This window comes from Haliotis rufescens, unplaced genomic scaffold (genome assembly GCF_023055435.1).
Source record: "Haliotis rufescens isolate VD_foot unplaced genomic scaffold, xgHalRufe1.0.p SCAF_71, whole genome shotgun sequence".
Taxonomy (NCBI): domain Eukaryota; kingdom Metazoa; phylum Mollusca; class Gastropoda; order Lepetellida; family Haliotidae; genus Haliotis; species Haliotis rufescens.
Window position 1 is genome coordinate 530,932 of NW_025964363.1, and position 21,909 is coordinate 552,840.

The following is a 21,909-nucleotide window of genomic DNA, read 5'->3' on the forward strand; positions in this document are numbered from 1 at the left end:
ACTGTTTCTCCTACAACTACCACTGCTACTACTACTACCACTACTACTGCTGCTACTACTACTACTACCACTACTACTGCTGCTACTGCTACTACTGCTACTACTACTACTGCTACTGCTACTACTATTACTGCTACTACAACTACTGCTACTACTATTACTACTATTACTGCTACTACTACTGCTACTACTACTTCTACTACAACTACCACTGTTTCTGCTACAATTAACACTGCTACTTCTACTACTGCTGCTACTACTACTACTACTTTTGCTGCTACTACCACTACTGCTATCATTGCTACTACTACTACTACTACTTCGACCACTGCTGCTGCTACTACTACTACTACTACTACTGCTTCTGCTACAACTACCACTGCTACTACTCGTACTACTGCTGCTACAACTGCTACTACTACTTTTGCTGCTACTACCACTACTGTTATCATCGCTACTACTACTACTGCTGCTGCTACTACTATATACTGACCGCCTCCGTGGTCTAGTGGTAGAGCGACCGCCCGGAGAACGGAAGGTCCGGGGTTCGATCCCCGGCCGCGTCATACCAAAAGACGTTAAAAGATGTTATCCTGTCTGGCGCTCGGCATTAAGGGGCTAAAACAAGGACTGGTCGGCTCGGAGTCAGTATACTGTGTCTGAGTGGGATATTCATGTTAAACTGCGGCATGGTATCTCAGTGAGCTAGCACTATAAATCGGCATCAGTCCGGACTAGTACAAGCAGTCACACAAACACACACACACACGATCTTGGACGCGACGTTAAACCCCATTTAACCTCACCTCACTTCTATTACTAGTACTAATACTACTACTACCATTACTACTACAGCTTTTTAACTTCTTTCTCAAACTCATTAAAATCAAACTGTTTCCTGCTAAACGGCACCTGGCAAGTCTGCATTACGATCTGAGGACCCCGCCATAGACCTACCATCAGCCAATCAGCTCCCAGACTTCTATATTCTCGGCACGAGTGAGTGAAGCATTCAGGCCAACATATCTAATTTCTATATCTCTAAAACGAACCAAAAATAATACCTTCCGAATGTAAATAACCATTCTGTTTTTGTGGATACATCATTTGTGAGATCAATCGAAAGTTTACTTTTTCAAAATCGAAATTCCGAATCGACATGAACCTACACATCCTTTTTTTAGATTGGGCGGTCAAAGGGTTCATTTGACGCGACATCTAATGTGTGTATAGCAGATTGGAGCACATACCACCTTAGACTGTCATACAGACCCTGAAACAAATATATCCAATAGAGTCCAAGCATGTCAATAATATCTAGCAAGTCTAGATTACTGTAGTTTAAATGAAGAAAGTCCTTTGGCTCCTTTTCATTCTATTTCATTATTGTAATTTGACAAGTGTTTTTTTTGTGTGTAAATTATGTTCATTTCAGAGACTAGATGTTAGTTTAATACCACCTTTTATTTTACAGTTAATCAGCGTTGCCGACGATTGTATACACGACTTGACAAATCAGACATTTGACGTCAGGGAATTGTGCGCTTGGATGTATACTGTAAACCATCTGTATCTGGCTTGAGCTCTGTTACATAAACTATGACTTGACTTTACTTGATTTGGTCAATGCTTCAACGACGCGCGTGAGTTGACGGATGAACTACTACTACTACTACTGCATGCCGCCTCTGTGGTCTTGTGGGAGAGCGGAAGGTCCGGGGTTCGATCCCCGGCCGCATCATACCAAAAGACGTTAAAAGATGGTACTTGTTGTTACCCTGTCTGGCGCTCGACATTAAGGGGCTAAAACAAGGACTGGTTGGCTCGGAGTCAGTATACTGTGTCTGAGTGGGGTATTCATGTTAAACTGCGGCATGGTATCTCAGTGAGCTAGCACTATAAATCGGCATCAGTCCGGACTAGTCACAAGCAGCCACACACACACACGTGCATGCACGTCGCTATATAAGTGCAATAATCTTGGACGCGACGTTAAACCCAATTTCACCTCACCTCACTACTACTGCATACGGTGGATACACGGGTCCTTCCTCAACATCCCAGCTCAGCTTGCTCCTCCGGGATGTTAGGTCTACAGTGTAACGCAAGGAATTGAAACCGAAACTGTATCTTGATAATACAATATTATGTAGTTAGCCAGGATATGAAAACGTTTTGACTTTCAAAGTATTCTTCGAAAACTGTTTTCGTCTCCTCAAAATTCAAACTGAAACTGTGGATCTGTAAGAGTGAATAGGATTAGCCATTCACATTAAAGATTAAAATGAAAAATGCAGCAAAGAGGGTTTGGGTGATCCTGGCACAGTCCGGCTGGTTAGGCTCATCATCAGCTCAGGGCCCTTGCCCCCTCTACACGCAGCCCAGACAGCGAATGGGACTCCTAGTCAAACCCACCCAGAACGTTTCGGAGAATGTGAAGACTCCCCAACACAGCAGCCTTCTGCAATACCCAGATTGCCAGAAGGGCTGTATTCCTGGCAGCAAACCCGGGTACTCTCCCGATGTCAGTCAACAGATTGGGAGGTACCAAACCTAAGGCACCGAGAACAATGTGGAGTCGGACAACTTGGTACTTGGGATGCAAGCTTGACATTTCTAAAGCGAGGTCTGCATATTTGCCATGTTTTTCCTCAATCTTGCCAATCACATTACTGTCAAAAGGAACAGAAAATTTAATGATATAAATGATTTTATTGGATTTATCAAAAAGGCCAAGATCAGGTTTGTTGGCCTGGATATGTCTGATGTAAACGGACCTATTCCATAGGATTTTGTATTTATCATTTTCCATGAGGCCCTCTACATATTCCGGGTCGTACCATGGATGGACCTCTGTGTCAAAACCATAAGCATGGCGAAGACGGTAATAAAATGATCTAGCTACACTATCATGTCGTTTAAGATACTGTGTTTGTGCCAAAGCTGGGCATCCACTGACAATGTGTTGGACAGTCTCATTAAATTCATTACATAATCTACATTTCATATTTACATTTTGATGCAAAATCACACATTAACGGTTTCGAGTTGGAAGTGACTGGTCCTTAGCAGCAAACAGAAAGCCTTCTGTTTCACTTTTCAGGCCAGCCGACTTCATCCAAGCAAAGGACTCTGCAGGATTGCTGATCTTCTCAACACACTGCACATAAACTCGATGCAGTGGTTGTTCAGATAGCCTCTCCTTTAAAAACTGAGTCTGGGCCGACTTGATATGGCACTTCGATTAGTTGACAGTCACGTCAGTACCGTCCAGCAGTACAGAACCATCAACAAAATCAACACCGACATTGAGATTATGTCCCACATTCGATTGGTTGACACTCATTATTATTATTATTATTATTATTATTATTATAATTATTATTATTATTAACGCGCCACACTATTGCACACCTGTCTGTGATGTATTACTTGAAGAGGGCTATAATATCGCATACCACTTCTTAGGAGCTGCAATGCGCTGTGATGAGTTGCCAGGATCTAATGATCCGGGGTTCGAATCCCACATTCGCCCTGATTATGATCCTTTGTCTGTCAGCACCACACCCATGCTCGTGGGGTAAAGGGGTAAAACACGTGGTGACATAACTGATACACCCGTCAAATCAGCGTTCAACCCAAATCACCAACGACCCAGCTGAATAAACAACAACAACAATACATCGCAGGGTATGAAGTTTTATACCTAGAACGTGACTAAATACAAAACAAATAGTTACACAGCTAGGTCAACACTTGATTCAGATAGACAGGTTTGTACACGAGGGAGCTGCCTTAAAGGGGGACTTCGCTCCAGGATTTTTCCCATGCCCAGTTTAAGTCTAGGCAATGTAAGACTACTATACTCGAGTGCAGCTGAGGCACTTTATGGGTCAATAACTGCGAGAATCACGTATCATATAATTTAGATAAACAATCAGCCAAATTGGGTTTTGATTGACATCAAACCTTTTGACGTGAAGTTCACTCGAGTCTCGTCCCCCTTTAAATGGAGCAGTGCGTTGCTGGACACACAGATTATCCCTAGTGATGTATATGGGGTTATTAAATACTATAGATAGCGGACAATGCAGAATCAAACACAGAAACTTATAAAACAAATATTCCTTAAAAGTAAATCAGGATTTTACTATCACACCGCTGAACATTGAGGTATAGTCAAACCTCGTTATCCCGGACATTTATTTTCTGTTGCGATCGTTAAATATGCTCAAGATACAATTCGTTAATGTGGATAATTTAAATAAAACCGTATCGTCCGGATTAACGGGGTTCCATTGTCTACAACCATTTATAAATTACAAATTGGCAAGGGCATGCATAGTAGATAACTTATCTTTTGACAGTGGTGTCATAGACTATATTTATCGACTGTTCATAAAATACATTACACAGAATTGCTCGGTTATATCATTGTGGTTTGTTTTCAGGCTTTCAAGTTAAACTTTAATCTGTATGTGTGTAGTGCGGTATTTCATACGATAATAGCAACATATGATATAATTTTTGAAAATATAATCTAGAACGTCGACAATAGGTTATTCTGTCAACAACACGCATAGCAACACGGCGGTAAATATTTTATGGGCGCTTCAAATATGATCCAAATTTAACCACCTTTGCAATTTTTTATACTTCGTGTATCCGAATCCACATTTCACACATACACTTTTATATTTCAGGTTTAAAAGTGTCATGTTGACAGTTGAGAATATTGATAATTTAAAAAAAATTCTCTTTCAATAATTGCACTTTACGAAATCAATCGTGATGTTTTTTTTCTGATCTATTCTTTAGAATATTGAAAGTTGGAATACAATTTCATGTACAACAAACAAAGGTAATTATCAGACATGATGAATGAGGGATGCTGACACAAGTATAGAAACAACAACCATATATAAAGCGACATATCCAACGTATGGCCGCATCCTTCAGCGGTATAGTGGGAGCATATCACAAAGAATAGCAATGTCCATCCTGTCTGTAGACGGTATGTGGGCTGAATTACGAGGTGATTGACGGCTAACTACCGGGTTCTAAAACTACGACGTTACATTAATTAATATGTATGGAAACTATTTTACAAGTTTTTTGTTTTGTGGAGGAGACAACGACGGTTGGCTGTTGCACTGAACAACTTGGTGTTGACGTCAACGACGTTCCGTGTCAGCGTGGACGACGTCGACGTCATCGACGACGTCCACAAATGTCATCACTTTCTTTGGGGTTCACAAATATGTCATTTATCCTTTCATCCGTAAAGGCTTAGTGTATATATATATGTCACCGTTATGGGCACAGAAATGTACAACCACGTGCCGCGTTGATTGACAGGTGTTCATGTACTCCTTTCATTCCGCCTGCAGATGATGACGGGGACGGGAGAGTGGTGGGCCACGTAGTCACTGACGCTGCCGAGGAATGTTCGCTTGAGTTTACTCAATCCCCGGGTCCCCGTGACGATCATGCTCGCCCCCTCCTCCGCAGCCGCTTGGATGATGGCTTCGCCCGGCTTGCCGTTCCCCTTCCGGATTTTACCGTGCATCTGAAACAAACACACCGTTTGACGTTTTGCTTGATATTGGTACACGGTATGGGATCGAATAGGTCTACCCCTATTCGTTCTTCTCCCTCCACCCTAACCCCGCTCATACCCCTATACCCCACCACGTGGCTGGCCCAACGGGTCGTAGTGTGTGCAGGCTAAGTAGACTTCACCAGATTCTGATATTCGCTCTACCGTTACATGGTCCATTTTCTGATGTCTGTCAATAATTTGCGCATGAAACTCTAGCTCCTTAACATAGTTAGGAAATGTACAGATTTATTGAAGAATTGTACATTTATATTATGAACCACGTGTTACAGACCCCCGCATTGGCCATCAGTGTTCCAAACTTCTCCTCTATACAGCGCAGTGCCTCAGTGTATTCCTTGAACATCTTGGCGGTTCGGCCTGGACCTAAAAAGTATAATAACCATTTAAATCACAGACCCCGTATGGCACAAACGCTGTTAAAAAACGTTTTACCACAATGCTTTCAGTTGTATCTGACACTGACCAAGTAACGAACAAAACAGAGTGACAGAAAAGGCTACGTTAATCATTTTAAGTGAAAAACACGAGTTTGTATTGTTTGTCTTATTGATTGACGTGTGCACTTATGATTCTCGTAGAAAGGATGTTTTTTCAGATGCTGAGTCTCCATCAATAACTTTTACATTAACACTCCGATGTATTTTCTTCGCAGTTAATGCAAAACTAACATTGCATGTATTTATTCAGTGTTGGAAAAGATGGGATATCATGAACGCTAATCACTTCGTGGCTTTAAGATCCCGAATAAATATCTCAGATAAGGAGCACACATCTCTGGTGTTGTTTGTCGTTTTCAATCTATTCTTGTTAATAGCATGGCGAGCAATAGGCACCGGGAGAGATTGGTCGGGGCTGTGAGAGGAAAGCAAATGGCGAAATGAACAACCTTGGATAAATCTCATGCATTTTAAGTCAATAGGAACATCAGAAATAATTTCGAGCAGAGATAAACAAGGAGTACTTCATCACTTTGTTGTGGCAACAAATCGGTTTCTGTTGACACCATAACGAGGCTCTGTCTACTTACACTGCCACTCGGCAGACCGAAGCGGATCAGGTTTGACGGTTATAATTAAAACATGAAACATTAATCACGGGCCTTATAGTTTTGAAGAACAGTTTTAACACACACGTTGTTATATGGACGGGTATGAGTTGGGATTCGTATTATTACAACTGAAAACATGGCTCCTTTGACTGTGGCCGTGGTCTATCTAACTGAATTGCTATTTAAACACCACTTGGCAGTGAAGTTATTTTTTTCCCTACAATTATCTTGATGATGCAACAATTTCATGAAAAATGTTTGTCGCCAGCGGGATTCGAACCCGCGAAATCCGCACGTAAGAACAACGAATGTAATCTTCTGCCACGGCGATATGTTGGAAATTGTAAGAAATTAACAACTAAATATTTTAGTGTCATCAGGACTATTGCTTATCCGTTTAAGAACTGTGAAATATGTTTTATAATAATTTTATACAGTATGTTACTCTATGCATATCTATACAGTCAGTACTTGTGATTTGGTAGCTTTTCCTTCAACGAAACGAACAGCTGGAAAAGAAATTACTATTATCTTGATCAGGGCTATGTTTGCTCATAATAGGACCATCAACATGGGCAGGTAATATTAGGTGATTGATAAATGTGCTCGAGTTGGTCCAAAATGAATGGTATACTTGCCTCAGGACATGCATTTCATAACCGAACTCGGCAAAGCGCGAGGTGCACGTGCAAAAGGAACATATTTCACGTGCTTCACGCGGGGCCGACTCACACCGTGTTCTCGCAGTTGAGCATAGAGTTACTGACTATCTTTCAAAATACGCTTAACAAGACAATTAATATTAAGCTTTTAGATGCCTTAAATGGTGGACATGGTTTAAGTATGGTAGACTACTGTATGATCGTTGAAATGGTTAATTAAACAACCCTGCGCTGCGTGCCTCGTGGTTTAATTAACCGTTTCAACAATTAGACACTGGGTCCTCGTGGTCTAACCTATACATATGTGATTTATGGGTATGTTTTCTCAGCTAATATATTCTATTTCCCTTTCTCTTCTTGTGGTAAATAACAATAAATGACCATAAATTCCCTATACAGGTACACGATCAATAAGGCAGATAGGGCACTTGTTAATCAACAACCAAACGGTTGGCAATAATTCACGTATAAACGACCGGGCGTTATCCTCCAAGGAAATTAAACAACCTCTCATTTTCACACATGAATTACAATAGGCTAAAATAGGTACACGGCGAATAGAATACATAGACAGAAAACTAGCAGCATTTAGTGAACGTTTCTTGGTTTCTGCAGTATTTTTGGGGAACGGGTGGCCCAGTCGGCTAAGGCGCCGCAATTCGCTGTGCAGAGTTGCGTCCCTTGGGCACGCCAGAAACCTATGGTTTGTTGGTTCGAATCCCGGTCCGCCCCGAATATGTTTCTAGGTTTGTCAGCACCATACCCGTATTCGTGGGTTTCACCGAAGTGGTAAACGTCCGTGACCTGCATCACTTCGGACTTTCCTCCCACATTAAGCTGACACGCCGTGATATAACTGGAATACTGTTAAAAGCGGCGTTAAACCCAACTCACTCACTCACTGCAGTATTTTAACACACTGATGGCGAATGTGTACGGCCCCATTCTCTCACTGACTCGTAGGCTAACATCAAGTCTCTGAAGGGAACATGTCTTCAGAAAGAAACTACCGTTGTTAAATTATCTTAAAATAAGAACATAATAAAAAAAGAGCCAAGATACTCTCTTCAGTAATCTAGACTTGCCCACTATTATAGACTTGCATGGGCTGTTTTGTGTGACACCTTGGGACCATCGCCACCATGTGGTGTTATCCGTTGAACCAAGGGAAGTGTCGATATTAGACCAGTGTGTCAGTGCGGATGCTTCGAGTTAATAGAGTTCGACCAATCAAGGTGTGTCAATATTGAAGCATTGTGTCAGTAGGATTCTGTTGGACCAGGAAGATAGTAAATCTTAAACTTTTCACCGAGTAGTTACATGCATAAGATTTATGATTCTCGTAACACAGATGGCACGGGTGACCCAGCCGTCTAATGCGCCGTAATTTACCCTGCAGAGTTGCGTTCCTTAAGTGTGCAAGGGTCCCCTGAAGTAGATTCGCACTGATATAAAATCTTGGTTTGTCAGCACCGAACCCAGGCTGGTTGATTTCAGCACATTGGTAAATGGCTAACACATACATTAGCTCAGGGTGCCCCAACCCCTATCCCCAACGACAAGCTGTCATGCAGTGATATAATTGAAAAAAAACCTGTTAAAAGCGCAGTAAAATCCAACCCACTCACCCGTCATAGTAGAGAAACTGCCAAAACACACGCTATAACCGACCTTCGAATGAGCATTCGGGTTAAAGCATAACATTGTATTGAATCAATAAACTGCTAAGAGCTCCACTTGTGAAGCAGTTTGTAGATGCCACAAAATAAAACCCCTTGAGTATATGATACACAACAGCTGGGTTACTTATATACCGCCATGTTAATGGCTACTGATCTGTGACTGACACAGTCTGTTGTTTATTTCCAGGCTCATTAAACCAATGTGAAATGCTGTGGCGCGCTATTTGGTTAATATTTGGCAAGGTACATTTTAGCTGCGGCTGTTGTTGCTGTTGTGCATTTGGCACACTGCCTATACCGATAGTACTCCAGACCACGATGCTAACCTTATCTATGTTCCAATGGTAGTCTATGCAGCCGTCTACAGGCACCAAGGGAGTTATAAGGAGTAAACTTTAAAAAAATAACAGCATTGGAACATGAATATTTCCTTGAATAATCTCTCCGATCTAGGAATATGAGGTAATCTGTGAGTTAAAGTCAGGTCACAGCAAGAGTAAATTGATTTTTGCCGTTCATTGAAACCCGAAAGAGTTCGTATCAGCTCTTGTGATCGCTCTCAGGAGTAGCTCTCGTGTCTGCATCGCAGTTCTTCGCATTCATTATCAGACATCGGCTCTGAGGAAAAACATTTTCTAAGTTTCTATTACATGTAATTGGGTATCGTCAGCGATCATGAAATACCATTCAAGACAACTTCAAAGAATATTAAAAAAATGCTACATGACTTCATAAAAGCGATAACTGCCATATCGTTTTCACAGCAGCTTCATCTCGGCAACGCTCACTGTTTTCTTTGGTATGTATATTCTTCGTAGGGAGTCGGGGTAGATAGGCCCTTAACAACCTATGCTTGTCAGAGTCGATACAATGTGTATTGGGTGGTTACAATGTATGTATTGAGTGTCATGACACCCCGATGGCGCGGATCGATACTCATGCCATCAACCCGTGGTTTGTCTGGTCCAAGCTATTAGCGAGTAGCCATGATATAGGTGGAGACAGGTGTATACACTATTACCTCACTCACTATATCATATACAGGCTCGACCCCGGACCAAGACAAACAATATATGGTTGTTTGTGTGATAATAAAAAATAGAACCGACCAAACCATTTCCATAAAAAAATATGAAGCCCACTCGGTGTCCATTGTACGAGTCCAGTCACATGCAGGTGTTTGTGACTCACTGTCAAACAGTGTGACACCGGGTGGTCCGTGTGATATGGTCACGTTCACATACTATCAACTAGGCCCGTTTCTCAAAGCGATAGTAGCACTGCGACTGTCGTAAGTCTATGTTAAACAGCGCGAGAAAGTCGCCGCGCTACTGTCATAAGTCTATGTTAAACAGCGCGAGAAAGTCGCCGCGCTACTGTCGCTTTGTGAAGGGGGCCCTGGTCAGTTTGAGAGCTCCTGTCCGACACAAATGTACACCGTCCATTGTGATCATCCAGTACCCGTTTTCGTCAGCATCTTACAAGGATACGGTAAATGCGATATACACATACAGACACGCATAGGTATCCAAACAGAAAGACATGGGATCCAGTCAGCAAAAGCGCCGCATTTCTCTGAAACGAGGCGTTGGTTCGAATGCCATATTGGCTCTGATTGTGTTTCTAGGTTTGTCAGCACCAAACCCGTCCTCGTTTGTTTCACAAAGTGGAAAACTTCTAATATCTGCATCACTTTCTTATTAAAATACAGATTCTCGTACTTTGGGGGGTTGAGTCCAGTCTTGGATTCGAACCCACACTGCCAGAGTGAGGCACTTAAAGCACCCAAAGTCAGCGATGTAACCCACTCAGCCACCGAGGCTTCCATAAAAAGAGAAAGTCCGACAAGTGGTAGTCTAGATCACGTACAGGGACTTTACTGAGAAAGTGTTATCCAAAATATATCATTTGTCATAAAATGGTAATGTGATGAGGGAAAATGCAATTACTTTCAGACCAGTATGCGTCAAGTAATATTCACTAGTTATTCGCATCAACAATCAATCAAGCACCACTGAGTGACGCCTTAACGAGGCGGTGCCGAGAGATCAGCGCCACCACGGCACAGCGACGCCAGGTTCACTGTAGTGCTGCAGTCTTGATATCGCTGTTTTCATTGCGGAAGTGGTGCTGTACCTCGCAGCATCAACGGCGGTGGTACCGTGTTGTATATAGATCAGGAGAAAGGTTGGAGGTCATACATGGATCACTGGTAAATACAACAGACAGACTGGACACTGTGGGGTCTACGATAAGACGTTAGCGATTTGATATCTTTCAGGGGTATATTCTTTAAATTCAAATTCAATCAAAACGTCAACGCCAGAGAATAATCAGTCTCGATTATCTGCCGAAACAGTGAGTGAGTATGGTTTTACGCCGCTTTTAGCAATATTCCAGCAATATCACAGCGGGGAACACGAGAAGCACCACTGAGCCTGTGCAAACACAACTGTAGATTACTACAGCAGTTAATTGTTTGTTTATTGTTTGACGCCGCAGTAAGCAATACCCAAAGTTAATTGTTAAATTAAACAGAAACACAGTCTCCCATTCACACATGGTACTGATATGCTGTCTAGACAAACAAATCGAGGGACGTTGCTCATAATATCAACCACTGGTTTATCTGGTAAAAACTCGATAAATTAAACACCTTTGTCAATATCGACCCAACTGAGGCCCCCCCCCCCCCCCCCCCCCCCCCCACACACTTCCACGCTCTTTATGCAAGCGCACCTGTGTCATTCGTTTGTATACAAAGCCTCCTATTACTTGCGTCGATACATTGTTGCCAGGTGTGTACACACATGTATTACAGTGTGTTTAATAACATGATGAAAGTCTAATAGCACCGAGAAAACTTCACTTGATGCAGATTACGTTGGTCTCGTGAGATTACCAAGTGGGTGTACCATGTGGTATCGCGCTCGTATTTATAGATTAGTCTCACGTGAACGATGTACTCACTCACCATTGTCAGGTCTCGGCTACAGAGGATGAATCAGAACACGGGGTATAGGCGTTAATACAGCTCCCGCAGAACAGGGTCCTTACACGTTAATACAGCTCCGGCAGAACAGGGGCTATATATGTTAATACAGCTCCGGCAGAACAGAGGCTATACACGTTAATACAGCTACGGCAGAACAGGGGCTATACACGTTAATACAGCTACGGCAGAACAGAGGCTATACACGTTAATACAGCTCCGGCAGAACAGAGGCTATACACGTTAATACAGCTCCGGCAGAACAGAGGCTATACACGTTAATACAGCTCCGGCAGAACAGAGGCTATACACGTTAATACAGCTACGGCAGAACAGGGGCTATACACGTTAATACAGCTACGGCAGAACAGAGGCTATACACAGCTACGACAGAACGACAAATGGATCGGGTGGTCAGACTCAGTCACGTGGTTCATGTATGTCATTGTTATCATGCCCCGACGGCTAGGATCGTTGCTCACAATATCAATCACTAGATTGTCTGCCCAAGACTCGATTATATACAGGCGTGTAACACACATATACACGCATTCACGCACGCACACTTTTTCAACGTCCTTAGTTTATACATGTTTACGATCTATACTCATTAAGGTAAACACTAACTTTAGATGTTTCTGTATCAATTGTAACTGTAATGTTTAAGCGAAGCCACAGTAAGTGATGTGGGTTTAACCTCATTTTCAACAGTCAGCTTAATGTGATAGGAAAGCCCGGAGAGGTGCAGGTTTGCGACAGTGTTACAACTCATAGAAAAGCCATTGGCCATTCGAACAAAGATCGCAGGATCCTGGCACGCCAAAGAGACGAAACTCTGCACAAAGAATTGCGAAGCTTTAGATGACTGACATGTCAATCAGTGCTCCCTGCTGTAAAAAGATACAGAGAGAACGTAAATGAACGAACCTGTACTAAAATGTATAGATGCATCTTCATATTTCCTTTGATACAAGACCTTTGTACAACAATTTTATGAATTTAAAGATGTGCCGAAGTTTGCTGCATCCAATATAGAATTAGAATCAGCTGCATATCCTTGCAAGTACACATTACGTTCTACTGCATAGCACTGACAATACAATAACCAGGGAGTCTTTAAAGACTTTGAAGTACAGTTGCTGTCGACATCTCTGGCCAAATTGGCTGAAAAGGTGTGTCACTAATTCAAACTTTCTCCTTTTTCTATATGTCACGCCGAAGGCCCCACATGGGTTCGATTCCCCACATGGGTACAATGTGTGAAGCCCGTATCTAGAGTCCTCCCGCCGTGATATTGCTGGAATGTGCTAAAAGCGGCGTAAAACCACACTCATTCACAGAAATGATGACCTTCCATTGCTGGTCGTAAGAGGGGACTTGGAGATTTTGAAAGAAGGAAGGGTGGGGACCAGGAAACGGTTTGTGGGGACCACAACAAATGCGGGATGTTGATCTCGGTGGCGCTATCGTTGTCTCTTGCTTGTCCCGACTCGAGTATTACGTACCGCGATGTAGCTGAACTATTGCTGAATGCGGCATTAACAAACATCCTAGTCTGTCTTACAGACCCTGATACAAATATATATAAAATACAGCCCATGCAAGTCTATAATGTTTGGCAAGTCTAGATTACTGCAGTATCTGAAAATGAAGTCACTGGGCTCCCTTTTATTATATTATTATTAAGATAACCGAACAACTGTTTTTTCTGTACGATATGTTCATTTCAGAGACTAGATGTTAGTCTACAAACACCCAGCAGCTATTTATTATTCGCTTCATGACATTTGTTTAGTCTTAGATTAGCCGAGGGAGCTACAGAAGACGCCACATGACCTCGCGCAGGAGGTGGGTATCAGGTTCCGCCATGAAGACGGGGCACATATAGCCTGGAGGGGGATCTGCGTTCAGGTATGCGGTGTGGGTGGAATCGATTACAAACACTCTGCCTCCTGTTGTTCTTGCTCAGTGCAAAGGTAAGATGTTTGGCAACTCACGTTATTGGGGTAACCTGCAAAGATCTTGAGGAAGATGGACTGGCTTTACGGGTTAGACGAGTCTGTACACACATACTAGCAACATCGTAACTTAATACTTAATAGCTACACCTGAAAACAAGCAAGCGGAAAACATGATTTTAACTAATACTTCTGGAAAACGTCAATCTTGACAGGTGATAACTCAAGTTGTCATAAGGTTTTTCCCCACTTTCGACAATAAACATCAACACTTTATTATATGAAAAGCAATCCTTTGTTTTTTCTTTTTACCATTAGGTGGAAACTGCGCACTTAGGATGGGATGAGAACGGGGATGCGGGGAGCCTTGTGTTCACAAATTAAATGGGTAGAGGCGAGAGTGACTCACCGAAAATGTTGTATCAACAATATTTCAGCTGTACCTGATAGAGGTCAGGTCGTCCTAACTGCTTTAGTGATCAACATGTAGCATTAAAACAACAAACTAACAAACACACACAAACAAACAAACAAATCTTGACATAGTTTTCTCTAAACTGTCTGTAGTCGAATACGACCACAAAACACTTGTGTCCTACGAGTGGGTGAGAATGGTTTTACGCCGCTTTTAGCAATGTTCCAGCAATATCACGGCGGGGGACACCAGAACTGGACTTCACACATTGTACCCATGTCGGGAATCGAACACGGGTCTTCGGCGTGACGAGCGAACGTTTTAACCACTAGGCCATAGTTTCCGCTGTTGGAAATACTGTACCTAGATGCGGTTGAGGTGAGGTGAGATTGGGTTTAACGTCGCGTCCAAGATTATTGCACTTATATAGCGACGTGCATGCACGTGTGTGTGTGTGTGGCTGCTTGTACTAGTCCGGACTGATGCCGATTTATAGTGCTAGCTCACTGAGATACCATGCCGCAGTTTAACATGAATACCCCACTCAGACACAGTATACTGACTCCAAGCCGACCAGTCCTTGTCTTAGCCCCCTAATGCCGAGCGCCAGACAGGGTAACAACAAGTACCATCTGTTAACGTCTTTTGGTATGACGCGGCCGGGGATCGAACCCCGGACCTTCCGCTCTCCGGGCGGACGCTCTACCGATAGACCACGGAGGCGACTCCTAGATGCGGTTGAGCAACTCATGGGGGTGGTTTAAGCTTGGTGTGTATTCATGTGCTTTCACTCTATTAGTGTTGATATGACACTTCTGATTTTTGTTCATTGAATTGCTGGTGCTGTAAATGTTTTGATATGTGTAGGTATGTTATATGTTATAATTCTTGTTCTGATATTGATTGACTTTTGTTGATATGATTCATGTTATTTGAATTTTTAGTGCTGAAAATAACCATAGGAGTAACAGTTTCGCGGACACCTGGTGTCATTACTGGTTTACAGTGGTCCATTTATATCATTTCCACAGCTATTTGCCCTTTACGCAAAGTGGTTGGTTTGGTTGGTTTGTTGTTTAACGCCGCACTCAGCAATATTCCAGCTATATGACGGCGGTCTGTAAATAATCGAGTCTGGACCAGACAATCCAGTGATTGATATCATGAGCATCGATCCAAGACATTGGGATCGGTGACATGCATCAACCAAGTCAGCGAGCCTGACCACCCGATCCCGTTAGTCGCCTTTTACGACAAGCAAAGTCACCTTTTACGGCAAGCATGGGTTGCTGAAGACCTATTCTACCCCGGAATCTTCACGGGTCTTACGCCAAGTGGAATCTGTTATGGCGGAGAGTCTAAGCTGGTTATTCTCTTGCACTGGCAGTTTATATTGACTTCTTACTGTCTGACTAATGGGTGAATATACACTCTTCAAAAAAGAAATGCACAGGTAGTATGTAGTTCATTGAACCTGACTACACAAGAAATCCGGTATATAAATTGAATTTACGAGGGGCGTTCAATAAGTTTTGCAACTTCAATATAAGACCAAGTCGCAGAATATCTTTTGCACTTTTTTTTCCAATATAATCTCAATTCACCTCAATACACTTATTCCATTTGTCCTTCAAGCTTTTAATACCACTTTTATAGAAATCGGCAGATTGGCTCTCTAACCACGCCTCTGTGGCAGCCTTTATGTCCTTGTCATCCTGGAAGCGTCTTCCACGTAGGGCAGATTTCATTTGCCAGAACAGGAAATAAACACTGGGTGCTAAGTCTGGTCTGTAGGGTGGGTGATTTAACTGTTCGAATCCACATTCACATATGGCGGCCTGTGCAATTCTCGACTTGTGAACCGGAGCGTTGTCATGCCAAAGTAGAATACTACGTGTTAACAAACCACGGCGTTTCTGGCGAATAGATTTTCGCAATTCTTTCATTATATTAGCACAATACTGTCCATTGTTTGTAGTTTTTGGTGGCATGTAAACAATCAGTAATATTCCTCTTGCATCCCAAAATATGGTGACCATTACCTTGCCAGCCGATGGTTGAGTGCGAAACTTCCTCGGAGGCGGAGAATTGGGGTGCTTCCATTGCATGGATTCCAATTTAGTGTCTGGGTCCCAGTGGTGGATCCATGTTTCATCACCTGTCACTAGACGAGAAAGAAATCCGGCTTCATCAGCAGTATAGAGATCCAGGAGGTCTCGACAACTTTCAGTCCTCTGATGGCGATCTTGAGCTCTGAGGATTCTAGGGACCCATCTTGCAGATACCTTAGACATACCAAGATGCTCATGAATAATGGTTCCAACAGTTCCAACTGATATTTGGAATTCCCTAGAAAGTTTCCTAGACAAGATTCTTCTTTCTTTAGCAGCAATGGTTTCCGGTTGGGTGGCATCTGAAGGCCTGCCTGACCTTGGGTAATCGCCTGTGGACTGTCTACCCCTTTTAAACTGTAGAGACCAACGGCAAACTGTGGAATAGTAAAGAGCATCGGAACATCGCCATAGGACGTATCCAAAGAGGGTAATCGCAGTCTTCTGTTGCACGCCACTTCGACGTCCACCACAGCACCATTTGCCGCCTTTGTGACCGATACACACAGTTCGATTAGACTGCAGACCGTCGGATAACCGGCCGACCAAGAGTAACAACCCCTGTACAGGATCGCTACATTCGTCTGTTCCACCTACGTCATCGCAGTGCCACAGCTACGGAGACTGCAGGACGTATCCCTGGTTTGAGGAGGATATCGGACCAGACTGCCAGGAAACATCTTCGCGAGGCTGGAATCCGACCAAGAAGACCAGTTATCGTCCCTGTTTTGCAACGGATACATCGACAGCGACGCTTGCGTTGGTGCCATACCTTTGAGCCTTGGAATTTGAGAAACTGGAGACGAGTTTGGTTTAGAGATGAATCACGATTTCTTCTTCACCGGCGAGATTGAAGACAACCTGTTTTATCGTCGTCGAAATGTGCATTTTGCTCAACATTGTGTACGTGAATTCGACAATTTCGGTGGCGGTAGTGTCATGGTGTGGGGGCAATATCCTACACCACGAGATCTGACTTGGTTGTGGTTCAGGGAAATTTGACAGCAAATCGCTACATGAATCAAATTCTTCAACCTCACCTTCTTCCAATCACTGACCGCCAGAGGGAGCTGTTTCAACAGTACAACACTCCACCGCACCCAGCTCGTGTCGCGGTAGACTACCTTCATAATGCCAACATCAACGACTTGCCCTGGCCGTCGAGATCTCCGGATCTCAACCCAATCGAACACCTCTGGGATGAACTCGATCGACGTGTATGTCAACGTCAGAACACGCCACAGACACTCCCACATCTGGCCAACGCGTTACAAGCGGAATGGCGCAGAATTCCGCAGGATATAATTCGTACACTTATCCAGTCAGTGCCAAGGAGATGCAGAGCCGTGATTGCTGCCCAGGGCGGTCACACGAGATACTGAGTTCAGCGCAACCTTTTGGCCTTATGTGACATGACAATGAACAGTTTTCAATGCCTTTGTACAACGACAACATGTGACTATCGAGCTCCAAAATTTCATATTTGTGTCTATGATATTAAATTAAATATATATACTTTATTAGGTACAATTAAGTTACAAACAATCTACCAGTGCGTTTCGTTTTTTGAGGAGTGTAGGTGAGTCCACTTAAACCTTAGGTAACAGGCCTAGGATATCTAATCCATCTTCCAGTACTAACACTGTCTTACAAATGGGATGTCTGGCAAATGGGAGGACGCCGAACGCTTTAACCACTAGTCTACCCCACTGCTCCGTTTCATAAGAAGACATGACCCTAGTGGGTCAGTCATTATTTTGTTTAAATCATAATTTCTAGAATATGTAAATACTAAAAACAAGTTGCTCCCTAAAAGAGACCAGAGTCCCTTGTACTCTCCACATATCCAGACTTGCCTATTAGGAGGAAAGAATTACCACACATTCCTAGACTTTTCTTTCAGTACAGCCTTGGAGCAAGGCTAGTAGTGGTTGTGTGTTGCAAAGTGGATGTTTGACAGTTTCAGTGCAACACAGATCAACAGACAATACAATCCTGTACATTTCCGTGTTATTGGATGTCAAACACTGGCTAATCAGCTGATCATGCCCCCCATCTGACCGACACGGCTTCTGCAGCCTCGGGGCACACTGAGGTTAAGGTACTGACGAATTCTGTATGTGCTGCATCATTGACGAAGATGCGCATGCGCAGTGATGAGTAGGTTCGCTGTAACCAGAAACATCAAAACGAGACGTTGGGTAAAGTTTTGACAGTCGCTTTTGTTTTACCGTGTGATAACACATTCTCACGTGAGATGTTTATCACCACAGACAGGGTATATTGTGTTACGACAACAGAAACGGGTAACCTTGAGATCTAATCTATTGTACGACTTGCCAGAAAATGTTTTATGATGGCGAGAAAGACGCATACTACATCAAACATACAATCCTGGCAAGGCACTTGAGAAATATCCAGATCAGTGAATGGTTGCTCTGCCCGTGCACAGATTTTCCACACCGTGACCCTAAACAAAAAGCGGGAATGTCCATAGATTCCTACATACAATACTAAGTGTCACTTCTTCATCTCAAGGCCACTTCTAATAAATGAGCGAATAGACAATACAGCTATGGACATATACACTCCCCGGTGACGCAATAACCGTAGTTCAGCGCCTCTTTGAACAGCATGTCAGTAAAGTCACGACGTGACAAAATAATGAGGAAACAAAAGTGACGCCATTTTGGTGAAACCAGTAAACAGAAAAAAAAACACGGAAGCTAATCAATATACAAACAATGGATGCTCCGTCTAATCTCGTACTAAATCTCTCACTGAATCTCTCTTTAAATCTCTCTCTCAATCCCTCTTTAAATCTCTCTCTCTCTCTCAATCTCTCTTTAAATCTATCTCTCAATCTATCTCTCTCAATCTCTCACACAATCTCTCTTAAATCTTTCTCCCAATCTCAATATATCTCTCTCAATCTATCTCTCAATAACTTTCTCAATCTCTCTGTGTGTCTCTCTCAAACTCTGTCTCTCTCAATCTCTCTCTCAATCACTCACTCAATCCATTTCTGTGTGTCTCTCAATCTCTGTGTCTCTCGATCTCTCTCACTCTCTCTCTCTCACTCTCTCTAAATCTCTCTCTGTCTAGATCTCTCTCTCTCTCTCTCTCTCTCTCTCTCTCTCTGTATAGTGTACATATTTTTTGACAGGTTCTGATTACGATCATGGTGAGGCATAAACAGTTAACAACCGCGTCCTTATCGGTAACGAATCAGGACATGTGTTCTTTCTGTTTACCTCACGGTGGCATGGCTTGCTGCCTGAAAGCTGCAGCGGAACAATGTGTCTTGTCTCAACGACTGTAGGAGGAGCATGTGGTATTATAAACAAATTAAGTGTAATAAGTGGACTATAATCACAGGAGTAGATAACATAAACTATTTTTGCATTATGTTTTTGTTTGAGCGACGTTCTGGAATGTAACCTTGACGAAGGTCAGGTGCATTTATCTTTGGTGAAACAATCCTGTTTATGTCAGTTAACTTTGTCAGTTACATGTGTGACGTGTGTTTCATATATGGATTTGTATAACTGTATATAGGTATAGCCCGTGAAAACTCTCCGAATTAACCAACTCTCCGGGATGAACACTCTCCGGATTAACCAACTCTCCGGATTACCAACTCTCCGTATTAACTAATTGTCCGGATTAACGAATCAGGGGTACATATAGACTAACGCTTTGTCTCTGAAAATATATTATACCAGAAACACACAACAACATTTAAATTGAAAGGGAGACCCAGTGAGATGGGAGATTCAGAACCTGTGGAAAATGTAGACCTGCTTCATTTAGGGCTGGGCGGAAGGGAAATAGCATGGTTCAGGGGCTGAGATACAGACTTGGGCACGTGGTAATTTGGCTTAAATACTGTAAAGACATAAATAACACCGGGATGATTACCGAGTGTATACATTATGGCCGACAAATGACGTGTAGGTTACGAGCATCTGTTACTTTAAGAATACACTGTGGATGTACATGTATGTGATCAATGCATTTGTCTGCCGGGTTGTTGTCATCCGCTGTCAACATCCATAACTGCTGCAGCCGATGGCAGTGCAAGTGATGCGGTGGGGCGGCTGGGACAAGGACACCCTGCAGGGTCACCGTGATCTTCCCAGGCGTCTTGCCCCGGGGGTGGGGAGGGGTGGTGCGTCAGACGGCTAGACATTGCTGCAGATCATATCGCCAGATCTTCTCTCCAGGGTTGTGTGTGTGTGTGTGTGTGTGTGTGTGTGTGTGTGTGTGTGTGTGTGTGTGTGTGTGTGTGCGTGCGTGCGTGCGTGCGCGCGCGCGTGTGTGTGTGTGTGTCTCAGAGTGTGTTCTACTAGGGAGTCCACACTGAACTTATCTTCGAATGTCTGTATAACCGATCTTCCACGAGGCGAGATGTATATATAGAGGAGTTGTAGTTCAAATTTGTCCTAACTTCATCTGTCATGATGGGACCCAATGCCATGTTGGAGTAGGAAATAGGACATTATAACACTGATTCCACCAAACATTGATTCGTGACACCAGAGGAGGATAACCACCGCACACCAAATTTGGAAACAGATCTTCTCCTGTTGAAAATAACAGCAATAATAACCAATACTAATCTGCCAGAGACAATGTTGATATGGAACAGAGACCCGAGGGAAGAGAGACCAGATCATCAGTAACTCAATATAATGTTCAATTGTATATCTACCGGGAGGCTTTACAACCTTGGTGGATTCCCAGAGGGGCCTCACGTCTATATGTAAAACTGGAGCACGTCTTCGCCAAACCAATACAACTGAAACTTCTGATAATGTTTGAATACAAATATTTCAATATTGAAGTATACATTCCAAATAAAATAAAATGAAATGGAGATAAACAGGGCAATATAAGCCGGCTGGTCCTGTTTCTGTTGTACCAACTGTTGAAGGTCTTTAAGTTCTGTTCTGTAACAGAAGACTGCACTGGAATGCATTTTATTGGGTTTATATTTACTGACGTTGCACACATCTAAACATCGCCGGTGCGAACACTGTTTATCTACTGTGGGACTTCTTTTGCAATAAATCAGTTACATTTGTATTGACAAGGATGGATACAAGGCTTTAGGAGCTGTGAAGTGGGTCTGAGGGGGTTGTACCCCCTTCTAATGCAGTTTCAAGCATGGGATCCGAAGAAACGAAGCGTATTTATTGTTTTAACATATACTGAACAACAAAATGTTTCTGTGACATTGAATAAGATTTAATGCAAAGTTATGTTTTTTTACTAAATCTGAAACAATTTCGGTTTGCAACAGATAAAAGACTCCTGTAAGTGTTCAAATGGTTTAATTTGCCATACTGACTTCAGAAAATGCGTGATTTCATAAAAAAAAAAAACATGAACATGCCAAAATGTCAATTTACAAAT

General features: G+C 42.8%; 1 protein-coding gene across 2 annotated transcripts in view; it reads right to left on the reverse strand.

Annotated features, from left to right (window-relative positions):
* Nucleotides 1-3,683: 3,683 nt before the first annotated feature.
* LOC124111547 (universal stress protein YxiE-like) overlaps nt 3,684-21,909 on the reverse strand; it is a 41,052-nt gene continuing 22,826 nt past the window's right edge. For both annotated transcript variants that reach the window (XM_046471291.2, XM_046471292.2), the window contains 2 exons: nt 5,895-5,986; nt 3,684-5,569 (listed from right to left, as the gene is read on the reverse strand). In XM_046471291.2, coding sequence (XP_046327247.2) covers nt 5,363-5,569; nt 5,895-5,986 — 299 coding nt within the window. In that variant the 3' untranslated portion in view covers nt 3,684-5,362. The remainder of the gene's footprint in view (nt 5,570-5,894; nt 5,987-21,909) is intronic.